Below are 14,776 nucleotides of genomic sequence, written 5' to 3'. Positions count from 1 at the left end.
AAGCGGCAAATTACACTGCATCTCGTCAGAACTATATGTCCGTCACGTCACTGATTGCTTACGTTGTGCCAAGCGGACGTCGGCTGGATTTTTCGTTGACACTTTATTTGAAACACAGAAAGGGGCGGCGCGTCACCGCCGCCCCCTGTTCCCCCGTTGCTCACCTCTCACTTTTTACCCTAACACATACCCATAACGTCATACCAAACGTCATACCCCTAACATATCATACCCCTAACGTTATTGAGAGATGGCCCGGCTATTGGCCGCGGCGGCATCCCGTCAGTTAAAGCACTTAACACATTGGATGTCCTCTTTAAAGAAAACATCAACAAAAAAGACGTATGTGCTCCCACAAGCGTACCAGGCAGCACCGCTGAGTGGCGGCGATAACTACTCCTCTTGCGGTCCTTTCAGGCACAATAGAAGGAGAGGAGCCGTTATCAGGAGTGCTTCAAGGTCCGTTTAAACAAGCCTTATCTCGGACTATTTTGTATTCTTTGAAGGCTGGCTCACAATATCTCCTGGAGCGCTGAGTCCCCCCCATTGGGAGCGCTGATAGCGGGATCATATTCCCCGAAATTCTCAGCCAGTCGCAATTGCCTTCGTGGAAGCGACGGACGGCAATGTATGTTGCTCAAGTGCTCAACGACGAGACAGACCTCGGGTCAGGCAAGCAACAGCGAATCACGCGAAACCGTTTGAGTTGACATGCCGAATCATATTCCCCGAAATTCTCAGCCAGTCGCAATTGCCTTCGTGGAAGCGACGGACGGCAATGTATGTTGCTCAAGTGCTCAACGACGAGACAGACCTCGGGTCAGGCAAGCAACAGCGAATCACGCGAAACCGTATGAGTTGACATAGCCGCTGAGTGGCTGTTGCAGTCAAGCCCGCAGCATAGACGTACTGCGCCCTCTCGCGTTCATCCGACGCCGTCAGTTCACAATCCCTTCATTGACCGGCAGGGGGCGATAACGCACTATGCTCATTGAGTAGGTTGAGGGTCGTTTGCACGGCCCGCAATGACGAAGTTTGCCATTCCCTACCGATAATAAGGTGAAGACGGCGACGCTCGCGCAAGACCGTACCGGTCAGTTGCCGCTTGAAAAAAACTTGGGTCGATTTGCTTTATATCTTTCTGTAGACGGTGAGTGACATTCTTCATTCATTATAGGCAGCATATTTTATCCGCTGCAGGGCCGAAATGAAATACTCTGTAGAAAATTGTAGCTTCTTGCATGCGGTACGGTTGGTTTCGCGTAAGAATGGCACCTTTTAGTAGAATAAGAAAATTACGTTATTTTGTTTTGCATGTAATGTACTCCTCAGTATTCGTAGAGACGGCGTGCTTGCACAACAATGGACTACCGTTTGAAAGTATGCTTTTCTGGGTAATGTCCTAAATTTCGCGGAGTTCGACGGCGCAAAACAGCTGTGGTATCATTCTGCTTTATCGCATCTTCGAAGAGAATTGTGGCAGCACCGAGACGGTACGAATGGGAATGTTGATTGACGCCTTTTGCCCGTAATTTAGTGGCAATAAAATTGAGTGCGTTTTCAGAGGAGTTGTAACGATTTTCATCGGTGACGCACTCAGCCCTACTACAATAGCCAAGGTAGCTGTTCAAAATGAACCATTCCAACCAGACCAGCTTATCCCACTCGCATTTTTGTTACCAGCTTATGAGCATTCGTGTATTAAGCTGGTAATTTACCACCGAGCGAAGGAACCGAAAATGAGCGGTTCAGTTGGTGAGTAAGATACACGTGTCACATGGCAATCTAGACGTGGGAAAGCGGCTGTTGCGCGTGACGATCCGCACACCCAGAACAGACGTACCCTCTCTCTCCCACACGCAGCTTGAACAAGCACTCCGCGCTTAATTTTCCAGCTCCTGGAGATGGCTGCGGCTTAGCTCATTTAACCTGGGATATGCAATGCAAAAGCTTGGCTTAGTCTGCTTGAGTCTTGGTTTCGCTTGGTTAACCTTTGATGTAGCTGTATTGCCGACCACGGCTCAAAGCCGTTCTGTCCCGTGCAACGCTCGCAGAAGGAGGCCCGGCAAACACGGCGAACGCGGCGTTCATTCACGGCAAACGCGCCGTTCCTCTTCGCCAAACGCTAGATCAGTCACTTAGCCCGAGACTACCCAGCAGCGCATGCGTGAGAGGCGGCGGCGTTGGTCGGCTGCCGATTAGCTGAGCGCCCGGAACCGCGCGCCGCTCAGCTGAACAGTTCAGCAGAACGACTGAAAACGGGGCCTTGTGCGCGGCTCCAAAAAGCAGGCCGGCGAATTGCGACATGCGCTTCGAGGGGTGTGTCGCCTGGGGTGTGTCTCCTGTCAAACGGTGGAATCGCGCATCCGCCGCGAAACCGCTGGACGAAAGTAGTGGATCTTTGCTTTAAAATTTAAGCCAGCTTGTACAAGGGTGCAAGCCTATGTCACAGCTGAGCTTCGTTCGTTTCACTATGCTAAACTCGACGGGCGCCATATAAGTCACACAGAACCATTTATCCTGTGTGTATATATGGCACTCGTCAGCAGAAGACCGAATGAAACGCGACAGCTGTGCCCAAACTCCATGTTCAGGAATTCTCGCTGAAAGTGGCCGTTCGTGCCGCCAAGCGATCGACGGACCTGACGCTGAAAGTTCTCCACGTCTCGGTAGGTGGGATAGTTTTGTCGGTGATGCCTATTTATTTATTTATTTTTTTATTTTATTTTTGTATAGTTTGGGCATGATACACGTACATCACACGGAACATTTCAATTTTCATCTTCTGTCGAAGTGAACAGGGCAGTAGGCGTTCGAGACGCCTGACGAGGCCTCGTATTTGAAGTTGCGCAAAGGAAGCAGCACCAGCTGAACAAAGCACATTTAACAACCTAAGACTGCAAATTATCACATAATCATAACACACTGTGACGTAGGCGAGAATGTATAAAAATATTTAGAGGTTGATTTTACACAATAAAGCACAAGATAACATAGTTGGATAACGCAATTCTAGAAATGTTAGAGACAGTACAATATTCAAAACAATTTTTAGCAAACTGAAAATTATAAACCAAACAAACAATACCCAGCCTAAAAGGTGTTATTGAGACAGGGTATGGTACTTGTAGCAGGTATGTGGCTTATACCCAATGAGATTACAATACACAATGACATCGTATTCAAAATCAATGTGACGGCACTAAATATGGCATAAAGGTGGTAGGGTTCGACAAGTATTTTTTCTGGAAAAAAATTGTTTCATTTCTTTTTTCAATAAGCCGATCGAACAAGAACTTTCAAAAACTTTGGTCATTCCAGGGTAGTTGTTTAAAAAGTGGGGAATTTGAAAGCCTAACGTTTGTTTACCGTAAGATGTGCGAACATGTTTTGTTACGTATGGTTCATGCCTGAGGTCATAACGACATTTTTCTCTTTTAAATTGATTAAGATACACGAGAGGATCGGAATTTCCATCATGGAATATCTTGAAGGCTAAGCGTTGGAGATAGATATTTTCTATTTTAAGGAGGTCATTTTTGTAAAAGTATGGAAGGGTATGGTCGACCCACTTCAGATTCTCTATGAATCGAACACACTTTTTTGTAAGATACAGATACGGTCTAAGTAGCATTTGGTAGTAGTGCCCCAGACGAGAATGCAGTAACAAAGACGAGAATACATTAAACCATAATATAACTGGCACTTAAACCACTTAGGAAGCAAACTTCTAAATCTGTTTAACATGCCAATAGTCTTGATAAGCTTATACGTAAATTATTAATGTGTTGTGTCCAGCTTAAATGTTCATTAAAAGTGACACCCAAGAATTTAACTGATTTCACCCTTTCAATCGTCTTTCCAACTATTGACAATACAACATTGGGAATTATTTCCTTGTTCCAGGATCTAAATACAATACATGTTGTTTTATCCGTATTTAGGGCGATGTCATTTATCAAGAGCTACAGATGAAGTTCATTTAACCGCCTATTAGCTTTCCGAACAACAATCTCGAGATTAATGCCATGGAAAAACACATTCGTATCGTCAGCGTCTAAGACCATATTTGGAGTTTCAGGTACAAGGACAATTCATTAATGTAAACAAGAAACAATAAGGGACCTGAAATTGAACCCTGTGGCACACCATACCTTATGATTTCCGAGGTAGATTTGAAGTTATTGATCGTCACAAATTGACGACGATTTTGCAAATAACTTTTTAGAGATCGAGCGCAATTCCACGAATGCCGTACAACTCAAGTTTGTTAAAAAAAATGTCATGCTTGGCAGAGTCAAATGCTTTTTTTGAAGTCTAAAAAATACCTAATGTATACGATTGGCTTTCAATATTTGTAAAATAATTTTTTGTAAGAGTGCATTTTTCACAGATTTTCCTTTCTGGAGCCCGTACTGCTCATTTGCTATCACTTTATTAACTGTAAAAATACTACTAAACTTGTTGTTATTAACCTGTTCTATAATTTTAGAGAACACTGTAAGTACAGAAATCGGGCGATAGTTCCCGAGTACATCCTAAGCTCCCTCTTTATGAACAGCACATACTCGGACAATTTTCATCTTGTCAGGAAAAATACCCGAAGATAAGATACTGTTGCAGATGTGGTGGAGGGGGATATTTAAAATATCGCCAGTTTCCTTTACCGGGCGAACATTGATATCATCAAAGCCGCTTGCACATGTATTTTTAATCTTTTTAATTATTGATTCAACTTCGTACGGTGAAGTAGGTAATAAAAAAATAGGAGTATGAACTTTATCTCTTATATAGGCCCTAAAGGAGCTACGTGGGAGGAGCGATTCAAGAGACGTTAGAAAGTAACTATTAAATTTATCTGCCAAGGCCGTACCCGAGTACGAACCACCGCCAACAATGATTTTGTCTGGGACAGTAACTTTGTTAACAGATACGAGGGACTTTAGTAGCGTCCAAGTTTCTTGTGGTATATCGTAAGTGGCCAAAAAATTATTCATATATACGTAGATCGCGCTTTCTTCAGTTCGTTTGTTAGAATATTACTTATTTTTTTGTATTCTAACAACTTGCCAATATCCTTAGTTTTCATAAAATCGTGACAAACGGTCTCTAAATTTCATTTTAATTAGGAGTTCCCTAGTAACCCATGGTTTCCTGGCTTTCCGGAATTTTTTTTTGTTCCATTAGAGGAAAAACGAAATTGTGGGCTTCGCTAAATACCTCTGAAACAAGTCGTAAGCCTCATTAGGATTTGCAGTATTTAAAACGTTTGCCCAGGTTAGTGTTGAAAGCATTTGTTGAAACACACCATAACTACTTTCGTTAATGAACCTGCGAGAAACCTTTTCTACCGTACCCCGGCGCGCATTCGCTCCAGATAAAAAGCAAAAAACTGGCATGTGGTCACTAGTTCCTGCAGATAAAACACCACAATACATACATCCGTCCAGAGAACGCGTAAACCAAAGGTCGATTAAAGAATGACTGCTATTGGTGACATACGTAGCTACGTCGATAACGTTTGTAAGACCAACTGAAGATATCAATTTCAAAAGTTCAGTGATGGCGGCATAACATACAATGTCAATGTTCAAATCCCCTACTATTACTACTTGAAGGTTCAAAGACCGTAATTATTCACTTAGTCGTTATGCTATTTGCTCAAACACACGCACCCGTCAGGGGTCCTCGGCTCGTCGTCGGCGATTACATTCTCGCCTCGCAGCTTGACGCGCTTCCTGGTAAGCCGCCTCTTTGTGCGTCCGGATCTTCTTTGGTCTCTCCATGCCCCATGTGCGCCGCCCAGCGTCGGATAGACTTGTGCCGCCGCTAAATGTCACAACAATGGGGCATTTCCTTGTTCAAAGAGCTTCTTCACAAGAGAAGCTGAACGTAGAAGAACGAGCAGGAGGAAGAAGCCCACACAGCTGAGGCCGACCGGCTCGCAGTTCAAACAGAAACATCCGCTTGGCGGCGGTACCAACTAGAGAACTCTCGGCATTATTAGTGTGACATGTCACGTCAGGAGCGGACAACAGGTGGTGCGCGTTTCTGTTCATTGACAACGCAACCAATGCTCGGTTGTGATTATATGCTCTTTCTTCATTCAAATACCTAAATTGCTAAGTTACAGTGCTGTTTAGCGGGCGTATTAGCCCTCCTTACGGCCGACCGTGGCCAATCCCCCACATGGGTACCTGCCATGTTACAAGGCACACCACTGGACGCAGATTCACGCTCGCTCGGCATTTCCGTGGTATTTTTTTTCTGTTCATTGACGGCGCAACCAAGAGCTTAAACAGCTCTGATGTTAAAACTAAATGACCCTCGTACACTTCAAACATTACCCTTGCAATTTTACTGGTGGGTTTAGTGGAGGATTTCAACTATACCGGCAGTAGTGGCCGAGTGATGCTGCTGCTGGGCGTGATGCTGCTGGGTGTGATGCTGCTGCGTGCGAGAATTCAAAGCGAGATGATGGTGGTCCCTGTTCTGCTCGACGCAGAACACCAAAGGGGGAGGGGGGTGGGTTCGCTGTAAAACAGCCCATATATTCCGTTTGCCAGCGTGTGCAAGCCAAAGCAGAAAACTAGAGAAAAATATGAATCTCACACTAACGCGTAAGGTTTGAAGTAGCGAAGCTGTATGCAGCCTTCACGACAATCCCGAAGGTTTAAATCCTTGCTTCTTTTTTTGCTGCCGCAACAACTTCTACGCCATCACGGTTGCTATAAGTGTGAGCTTCCTTCATTGTTTTGGAAGTGATAATCATTGAACATGACCTTGGAGGGGCGTACGCTATGACGTGTCGTTCTCGCCCTGAACAATTGTTGCCACAATTACGGCGAACGCTGGAGTCTTTTGTCTTGGCCGATTTTATCCAATCTGCCTAAGTGGATATTCCTGACTTGACAAACGTGCTCCGGGACTCTGGGCGGTCGTCGCGAGGCACGCTCTCACATGCGCTCGGCATTTTCTATTTTTAACAAGCGGACGCCAAAAATAATGATTGGCTGAACAGCTTCGCTCTTGAAAATATCTTGCACATAAAACAAATGTATTTCAACAAAATAAATGTAGCAGAACACAATTTCAACTGCAGAATATCCATAACTGTAGACATTCAAGTGGCGAATTCCGCCAGGTTAATTTGTTTACAAGCATAAGCAGCTCTTATAAAGTGACTACGCAGCTGATTCGCGAAGGGCACTGGTCGTGGTGGTTGTCAGAAGGTCCACCATTGCGACCGTTGCAGGTCCTAGTAGTGCGGACAAAAGAACTGCAGCACGGTAGCTTCGGCGGTCCATGTGCCGCAGCCGCTAGAAGCGACGTCACGGCTGTGGCCGCGCAATGAGCGCGCAGCACTGACAGAAGAGTACTTACTACAAGGTCGTCACATCTGGGGCCCATTTCTCTAAAACGACGGGGAGTCGCTTTGAAACGACGGGGTAGCGCCATGCAAACGCATGTGTTCTCGGGTTGTGGCCGTCGCTTTGAGGAAGCTGTGCACTCAGTGTGAGCCAAACAAAAGCACTGTGGCATGGGCGCGAAGCGACACCCACTGCCCCCCATTGTTTCACTTGTCGCGTCGCTCCCTTGACACAGTGCTTTTGTGCGGCTCACACTGAGTGCACAGCTTCCTCAAAGCGACTGCCCCAACCCCAGAACACATGCATTTGCATGGCGCTACCCCCTTGTTTCAAAGCGACGCCCCGTCGTTTTAGGGAATGGGGTGCCTGGTATTCTAAAGCACTAGCGTTTGTTGTTTTGCAGCTAAACTGTTGAGCAGGGAGAAAAAAAATGGTGCAGCCGGACTGGTGCCAATAAACAATTCTTTTTTACACTAAATAGCAATATCTAATACGGGAAGACCACGAGAGGGGGGAAGGCTTCGAAGACTTACATTTGTCACGTCGTGTGCGCCCAGTGCCGCGCATTCAGAGGCAGCTGCGTAGGATTGAAACCACGCGAGGCCTTTGGGGTATTCCACATAAATAAATAATTATTAAATATATAACCTTGTTGGTCGCCAGATGACTGCACAGCCATTCCACAATAATTTTTGAGAGACGAAAAGAAGCTCGAAATTCATCCTCCCCCTCCGTTAAAGAAAAAAATTGCCGTGGTTTAGCTTTCGTTAACCCTAGTTGATAGCGAAAGCTTCACTGCCCTCGCTAGGCCGTTTGTCGAGGAGGGGTTTCGCAATGACATACAGACGTCGTTGCGCAGAATACACTGCTTATTCATCATCTTGTTTCGCTTCACGGTGTATTTTAAACCGCAGCGGGATTTTCGTCTTCCTCCATCGCGCACGGCTCTGCGCTGCACGTGGCCGCCTGGCCTTCCTTTGTGGCGCGCGCTATCGCTGCACCGGCGGCCTCTTCGCCTTCCTCCGCCAGGTGGCGACACGGGTTCCGAGCACATCTCCGTTCCCTTATCGCTTATCTCTCCCCTGCCCCCTGTCTCTCCCCACCATGAGGCCTCTGCTTGGTTGGGGGCACTCCGCCAGGTGGCGACACAGGTTCCTCGCACGTCTCCGTTACCTCCTGGCCTATCTCTCGCCAAAAAGGGTTTGAAGCTGGGCTAGTTGGAAAGACATATTCTTGGATGAAACCAGTGTGAACGTAAACAAAGGCAAAGGAAGTGGAACACAACTTTGTATCAATGTGCGTTTGAGAGAGCGTAAATTTTCATTAAAGGGCCCCCCTCATCCCATCTTTCTTCACATTGTACTAAGTTCCACGGATGTAAACCTAATTTTCCTGCCTCCTAACATTTTATTTACGCACCGTGAACAAACGCCCGCGAAATTATGTAAGCGTTCCACATAGCACAAAGAGTAGATTATTGTGTAAGCCAAGCAACCGTGTGTCTTCATCTAAAAGAGATTGCATATCTGCGTGGGCCTTGACTATCTAGTTGCCTTATCACCGTGGCTCTTGTAAACATGTTTTGCTAATGCGCAGTGGTTTTATTGTTTTGCGTTAAGTCTTTATACTCACCCTTCTTGATATTCAACTTCAGTTTTTAGATCATCGGCTGCCCTTGCGTTCCACTTCCTTTGTGTTTGTTTAAGTTCGCGCTGGTTTCATAAAACCAAAAGACTATATCTCTCCCCTGCCGCCTATCTCTCCCAGCCATAGGGCGGCTGCTCCGTGCGGGTGCTTGCGGAAGGGGGTGTGGTTTGACCTTTAGCGGTCAAGGTCAAAACTGGTCAACTCGCGAAGAGCGCCCAAGGTAGCGTAGCGCACCTTTCGCTATAAAAGATCTGACGGGATGCCTGCTACGGCGCGACCGTGAACAGCGAACCACAACGCAGCAGCCGCCATAACGAGCCTCACAAGTTTAACTCGGCCGTGCTACACTCTAGTCCACTTATAACAATATCTAAGTGTCATGGAAATCCCATCGTTATAACCGCTTATTGTTATATGCGGGTTGCTGAATAAAAAGACGGAGCAGAGACCAAAACATTTTATTTGCAGGCAAGCACGGTTGTACTGCTACCTATTTGTGGAAAAGAAGCCATACTCGGTCAGCTTTGTTTGCTGCACATGAAGCTGGCGCACATCGTTTTCAAGAGCATCTATAGGTGCTTCACCTAGCTGAGCGAAGGGTCCTTGCTTGAAACGAATTCCCTGAGTGGCTACCATGCATTGGGCCTTCTGCGAAGATGCTACCCGAGTAGGCTGTGCAACCGCGTCGTCAGAGTTGTCACTGTCACCACTGTCCGCAGCACCTATCCGCGCAACGATCGCCTCTTCAGTGAGGCACTCAGACGTTTCCAAAACATCGGCCCTGACGTCTGTTCCGCGGAAAAACGGAGGCAGTTGAAGAGGCACCCAGTCAAATTCAAAGCAGCAGGCACGGGGACGCGGCCAAAGCGCCGGCATCCGGACGGGTGTTTGGAAGGAGAACTGTTCCCCTCCCCCTCTCGTTTCGTCGCAAGCGGCGCAGTTGACCCGTTTTATGAGGGGTGGATGGGAAGCGAGGCGCATCGCGCCGCATGGTTTTGGCGTGGTTTGCGTGGAGAACCGGCGGCAGCTCTCATTTTCGGTACTTGCTGTAACCGAATTCAATCCTTATATCCGATATCGGGGCACTAAAGCATTGTAATTAGCGGTTTATTTTCCCATGGAAACATACAACGGTGCCATAGCTGTTCATCGTTATATCCGATATGTCGTTATAAACGGTATCGTTATCAGTGGACTCGAGTGTATATAAATCCCGAGTTTTCATGTCAATCAAACACACCCAGCCCATTCATGGGTGCGGCGTAGGGACCGAAGCCCCACCCAACCATGGCGGCGACTTAGCCGGTGGGGCAGCGTCGCAGCAGTGAAGTCACTTGCATTTGATGCTCCAGCAACAAAGCTCATCAACAAAGAATGAACAAAGTCCCCACGCCACCGTGAGTCAAATGCTACGAACGAAGGCTTCGTTCGCTACGAACGAAGCCTTCGCTCTAACCCGAAGGATAGCATCGGCCAAGACGACAAGATTTTCCCATGGAAGCCGTCTTCATACACAGTAAACTACAATCGATGACAGATGACACGACTTCAACGTCTAAAACGCACTGTCCAAAAACGCTCGGGACACGCTGAATTGGGGCGATTTCTGATGTTACGCCCACCATCGGCGCCATCGGCACGTAAACAAAGTGCGTGTTCCTTTCGCTACAGTGAATTTCTTCGCTTATTTGGTTTGGGCTCGCGCTGAACGGCACTGGAGCCACCCTGAAATTGCGTAGCAAACACAATGCAGTGGAAGAACAGAACACCGGGAAAATCGGAACCACCCTGCACCGCTTTTAGAGAGCGCAGCTTCGAACAAAAGCTGGGGCCAAACAGGAGTTTTAAAGGAAATAGCGGGGTTATCTAGTTTACGCGACCGAATGCTTATTGCAACTAGGCTCTAGACGGCGTTGCACGCACATATTTGCACACGCCGTGCTTTTCCAACGTGACCGGCCCCAACTTGGCGTGCTTATAATGCCAGGCGTGCCGTGCGCGATTGCGCTGATTTCATCGGGCTTATCCGATGCTCTACTATCACTACTTTGTTAACTCAAGCAGCTGAAAACTCGAGAGCGAGCTATATCAGGCCTTCTGGAATAACGCCCCAGAGCCCCTTTGCTTTCGTTCTGTTTCCATAACGGTCCCAAGTACTGCAGGTTGCGATAACGGCAGCCAAGACTGAAAGGGTGCCAGTGATCACTTTTGCTATGCCTCCACCCCGCTGTCAAACTAAACACCGTACACGCCAGGCACGTCATAACAGGGAGGTGCTTTGCGCCGGCCATCACTGTCTTGCACGCGTAATCATGCGAACGTCAATTAAACTTCGCAGTTCGATGTCCCGGAGTACGGATGCGCTAGGAGAATTCTGCCAAATGAAACTGCGTAGAAATGGGATTCCGTCTTACTTTTCAATCAAACGTGCCTGCTTACTGTAGCTACTAAAAGGTTAATTAGACAATTTTAGTTAATTAGGCCACCGACATCAATTGTTACCACCTCATTCCGTGTCCCCCTGGGCGCCTAATATCACTGTAGAGGTGGTTTTCATTTACACAAGAGCCTAGTTTAAAAAAAAACCTGTCTACTTAACTTTGATCACCCTGTGTAGCCCCTTCACTTTCGATTTTACTCATTGGTTTTCGTGCTGCTTAGCGACTTGCACATTACCTTGTTCATGCAGCGGAAGCGGACATCAGCAACAGCTCGTTTCCTTTCACAAGAGATGGAAGAACTTGCTGCTGAAATATTGGCGGCCATTCCATCCATCAAGGAGCACCAAATGGCAAGGCTGATGAAAGATCTCGATGGCAAAGGCGTGCGCTCAGCGAACGACATGTTTAAAGTGGGAGCCGTTGACTTGGTGAACGCGCTTGGCACGGAAAAAGCGAAGAAAGTGGCGGAGTACTTCAGCTTAAAACGTAAGGCAGCAAATGCTTTCGCTGAGTTACTTAGGAACTGTTTTTTGCTGTCGTCCAGTGAACTCGGAAGCGAAAAGTTATACATTGTATATGTTTCCGGGCATAATGCCTGTGTGATTTGGCAAATGCTACAGATAAATTTAGTTTGAAGCTGGTATTGCCGCTGCAGCTGCTCCGGGGGAAAATAATTAAAAAGTCGACTGCAAGCAAATACAGCCAGTGCCGCACCATAGGAGTAGAAAGGCTTACCCAAATCTTGTCACGAATGCTATTCCGGAAAAGAAAAAAATGTGACGCATTCAGAAACTTTAATTTTGCGTATGTTTTATCGAGTGCTTTGATTTGCGAAACTGAAAGGAAGGCGACCAATAACGGTCATATCACTGGTGTAATGGGACAGAAGCGCACAGAAATCACCAGTTTACTTTGGTGAAAGCTCACTAAACCTAGTTATTCCGAGGGAAAGTAAAAACAATGCACATAGTGTTGCGTGAAAGTTTTGGCTTTGCTTGATATTTCGCTGCCTGCCGTCTCGCTATATCTACTGGATCAATGCATTCGGCTTGTCGCTTGCACCGGAATGCACGCATAGACAGCACACCTGGCGCGCCATCTATGCCGAGACTGAAGGACCAAGAGGCTGCGAAGCAGCTGTTAAACCATGGCCTAGTCCCGTGGTTCCCTTACGCTGAAGTTCACCCGTAGATAGCCCTGGTGGCGATGAACTATCAGCACCATTTTAGCCATAGAGTTTCATACTAATATATACTAGAGGGAAACGGGAAATCTGTCGCTGCAGTCACGGGCCGCCGTCGGCAGCGCCATTGCCGCTAGCGACGTTCCTCGCTAAGCCTTGCCTCGCCGACTTGGCTTAGCTAGCTATATGGCTTCTCTTTTGTCTCGAAGCCAAAATAAACAAAAAAGGGTAACATTTTCTTCTACGTCGTCGTGCGTGAAGCTTCTCCCGGATCACTGACAACTTAATCTTTTTGGAGGTTCCATTTCATTACAAAACAAATTTGATGAACCTTCTCCAGTAACATTGCTGCTTTTTTTGCAGCCAAAGCCATTCAGCCTGTTCATGAACCATGCTAGGGACAAGTGGAGCGTGCCTGCCCGGGACATGACGGAACGCTCGCCGAAGCGCGGCTCCCCTAGACAGTGGCGCCAGATTTCCCTCTAGTATATATTAGTATGAAACTCTATGACTTTAGCCTTGCTTAGCGACCAAGCTGCCGTTTCAGCTTCGCCGAGTCACGTGGTAAAACAGCGGTGAGGCTCCGAGCGAGCGAACCGATTACGTAGGCGCAGCATCCGCGCAGGTGGCTGAAGATGATTTGCATGCGATGAATGAGCTTTCGCTCTAATAAACATTGTATCACCAGGTGTCTACGTTACTCCATGTACTTGCGTAAAGTCAGTTCTGCCTGTATCACGTTGCCCGTGGCTTCAAGCTCAAATGGGTGACCGAACCACTTGCCTACTACCTTCAGCGGCCCTTCCCCGCTCAGTATCCTTTTCGCGTTGTTCTGTCCTGCACCGCTGACATGTCACCCCGCTGAACAGTGTTGCTGCAGGGAGACTTCAGGAATTTTTTTCATAACCCTTGGAAAGCCAGTGACTAACACAAGATTTCCGCCGCAGCAAGGCACAACCCGGATAAACGCCCGGCCCATACGTCCTTACAGCTACCATTGGAGACCGGTTGGTCGTATACGTGTTGTTTGCAGACGCCCAGGTGCAACAGATCATGTGCCAGAACCATCGCGCGGTTACCTGACTTTAGTCCAGAACGATTTTTATGAATGGTAGGAGATCAGTTGTGGGTATTGAAAGAAATCTTACAGAAGTTTTTTACGGCCGGTTATGCAGTGTTATCGCTTGAGGCAAAGCCGAGGAGATCTGTGATAGACGCCACCGGACTGAAGGGATGCGGTGATTTCTCCTTCACCTCAAAATCTTTCTTCTACTCCCCGAAATGGGATCGCTTGTGGAGCCTGGGATAACCAATTCCTTTACCGTGACGCCGCCTCATCCTTCCCTGACGACATGCGTACGAGGACGTGAAGTCTAATCAAGCGAGCGGCGGGGTGATTACGAAGACAATCGTATTTCTTGTATGCAATAAGTCAGTTAAATATATAACTTGAAATCTGTACTCTCCTGCCTCCGAAATCGGTACTCTCCGAAATCTGTACACTTGAGGCCACACGAACCACCGATGGTGCTCCAAAATGTTGTGAATCGAGGTTGCTGACATGTCTTTCAATTTTTATAACGTCGCGCTTTTACAAGAGCTACGTAGAAATGACTCCCTCCTTCGCTGGTCAAGTTTTCGCCGCCAAATTATTGTTAATTTTACGTCAGTGTTTGCACCATACGAGCATTAGTAAGACTGCCTTAAGAGTTGCCGTGCACTATTCAAAATTTTAATCACAATTCTTTCATCTGGGAGATTACCGTACTCTCAAACCTCCGTTTGTAGTTTATGGTGCAGAGTAATTTTTACCGGACATTCGCTAAGGGACAATATTTTTGTTCTTTTTTTACAAATAAAAACAATATTTGAGTTATGCATTATACATATGTAATTTAAACATTGCAATCTAGCTGCATTTTTGGTACCTTTAGAGCACCTTAATAAAATAACCCCACCATGCAGCCTTACGATGCACCGAATGCAGAAAACTGCTGTTACACCGGGCTGTTTACTTCCCTTTACGCTCATGAATGGGATGAAATTGTCTCGCCTCTTACGCTTCCTTCTTCATCCAGGTGGTTTCTACGGGCCGAACTCCGTCCAAGTCAGGTGAGGCAACTTCTTGTTTATTC

At 46.9% G+C, this 14,776-nt stretch overlaps 1 protein-coding gene across 2 annotated transcripts in view; it reads left to right on the top strand.

Annotated features, from left to right (window-relative positions):
• Positions 1-756: 756 nt before the first annotated feature.
• Positions 757-14,776, top strand: part of LOC144150102 (uncharacterized) — a 46,716-nt gene continuing 32,696 nt past the window's right edge. The window contains exons 1-3 of one of the 2 annotated variants that reach the window (XM_077681916.1): positions 757-819; positions 11,707-11,944; positions 14,720-14,753. In XM_077681916.1, the coding sequence (XP_077538042.1) occupies positions 11,749-11,944; positions 14,720-14,753 (230 nt within the window). In that variant the 5' untranslated portion in view covers positions 757-819; positions 11,707-11,748. Of the gene's footprint in view, positions 820-931; positions 1,151-11,706; positions 11,945-14,719; positions 14,754-14,776 lie in introns of those variants that run through there. The other variant, XM_077681915.1, reaches the window with a different exon arrangement.

The sequence above is a fragment of the Haemaphysalis longicornis genome, unplaced genomic scaffold, assembly GCF_048455015.1.
Source record: "Haemaphysalis longicornis isolate Haplotype H1 unplaced genomic scaffold, Haemaphysalis longicornis Haplotype H1 scaffold_8, whole genome shotgun sequence".
Classification (NCBI taxonomy): Eukaryota; Metazoa; Arthropoda; class Arachnida; order Ixodida; family Ixodidae; genus Haemaphysalis; species Haemaphysalis longicornis.
This window is presented reverse-complemented; position numbering and strand designations above follow the sequence as displayed.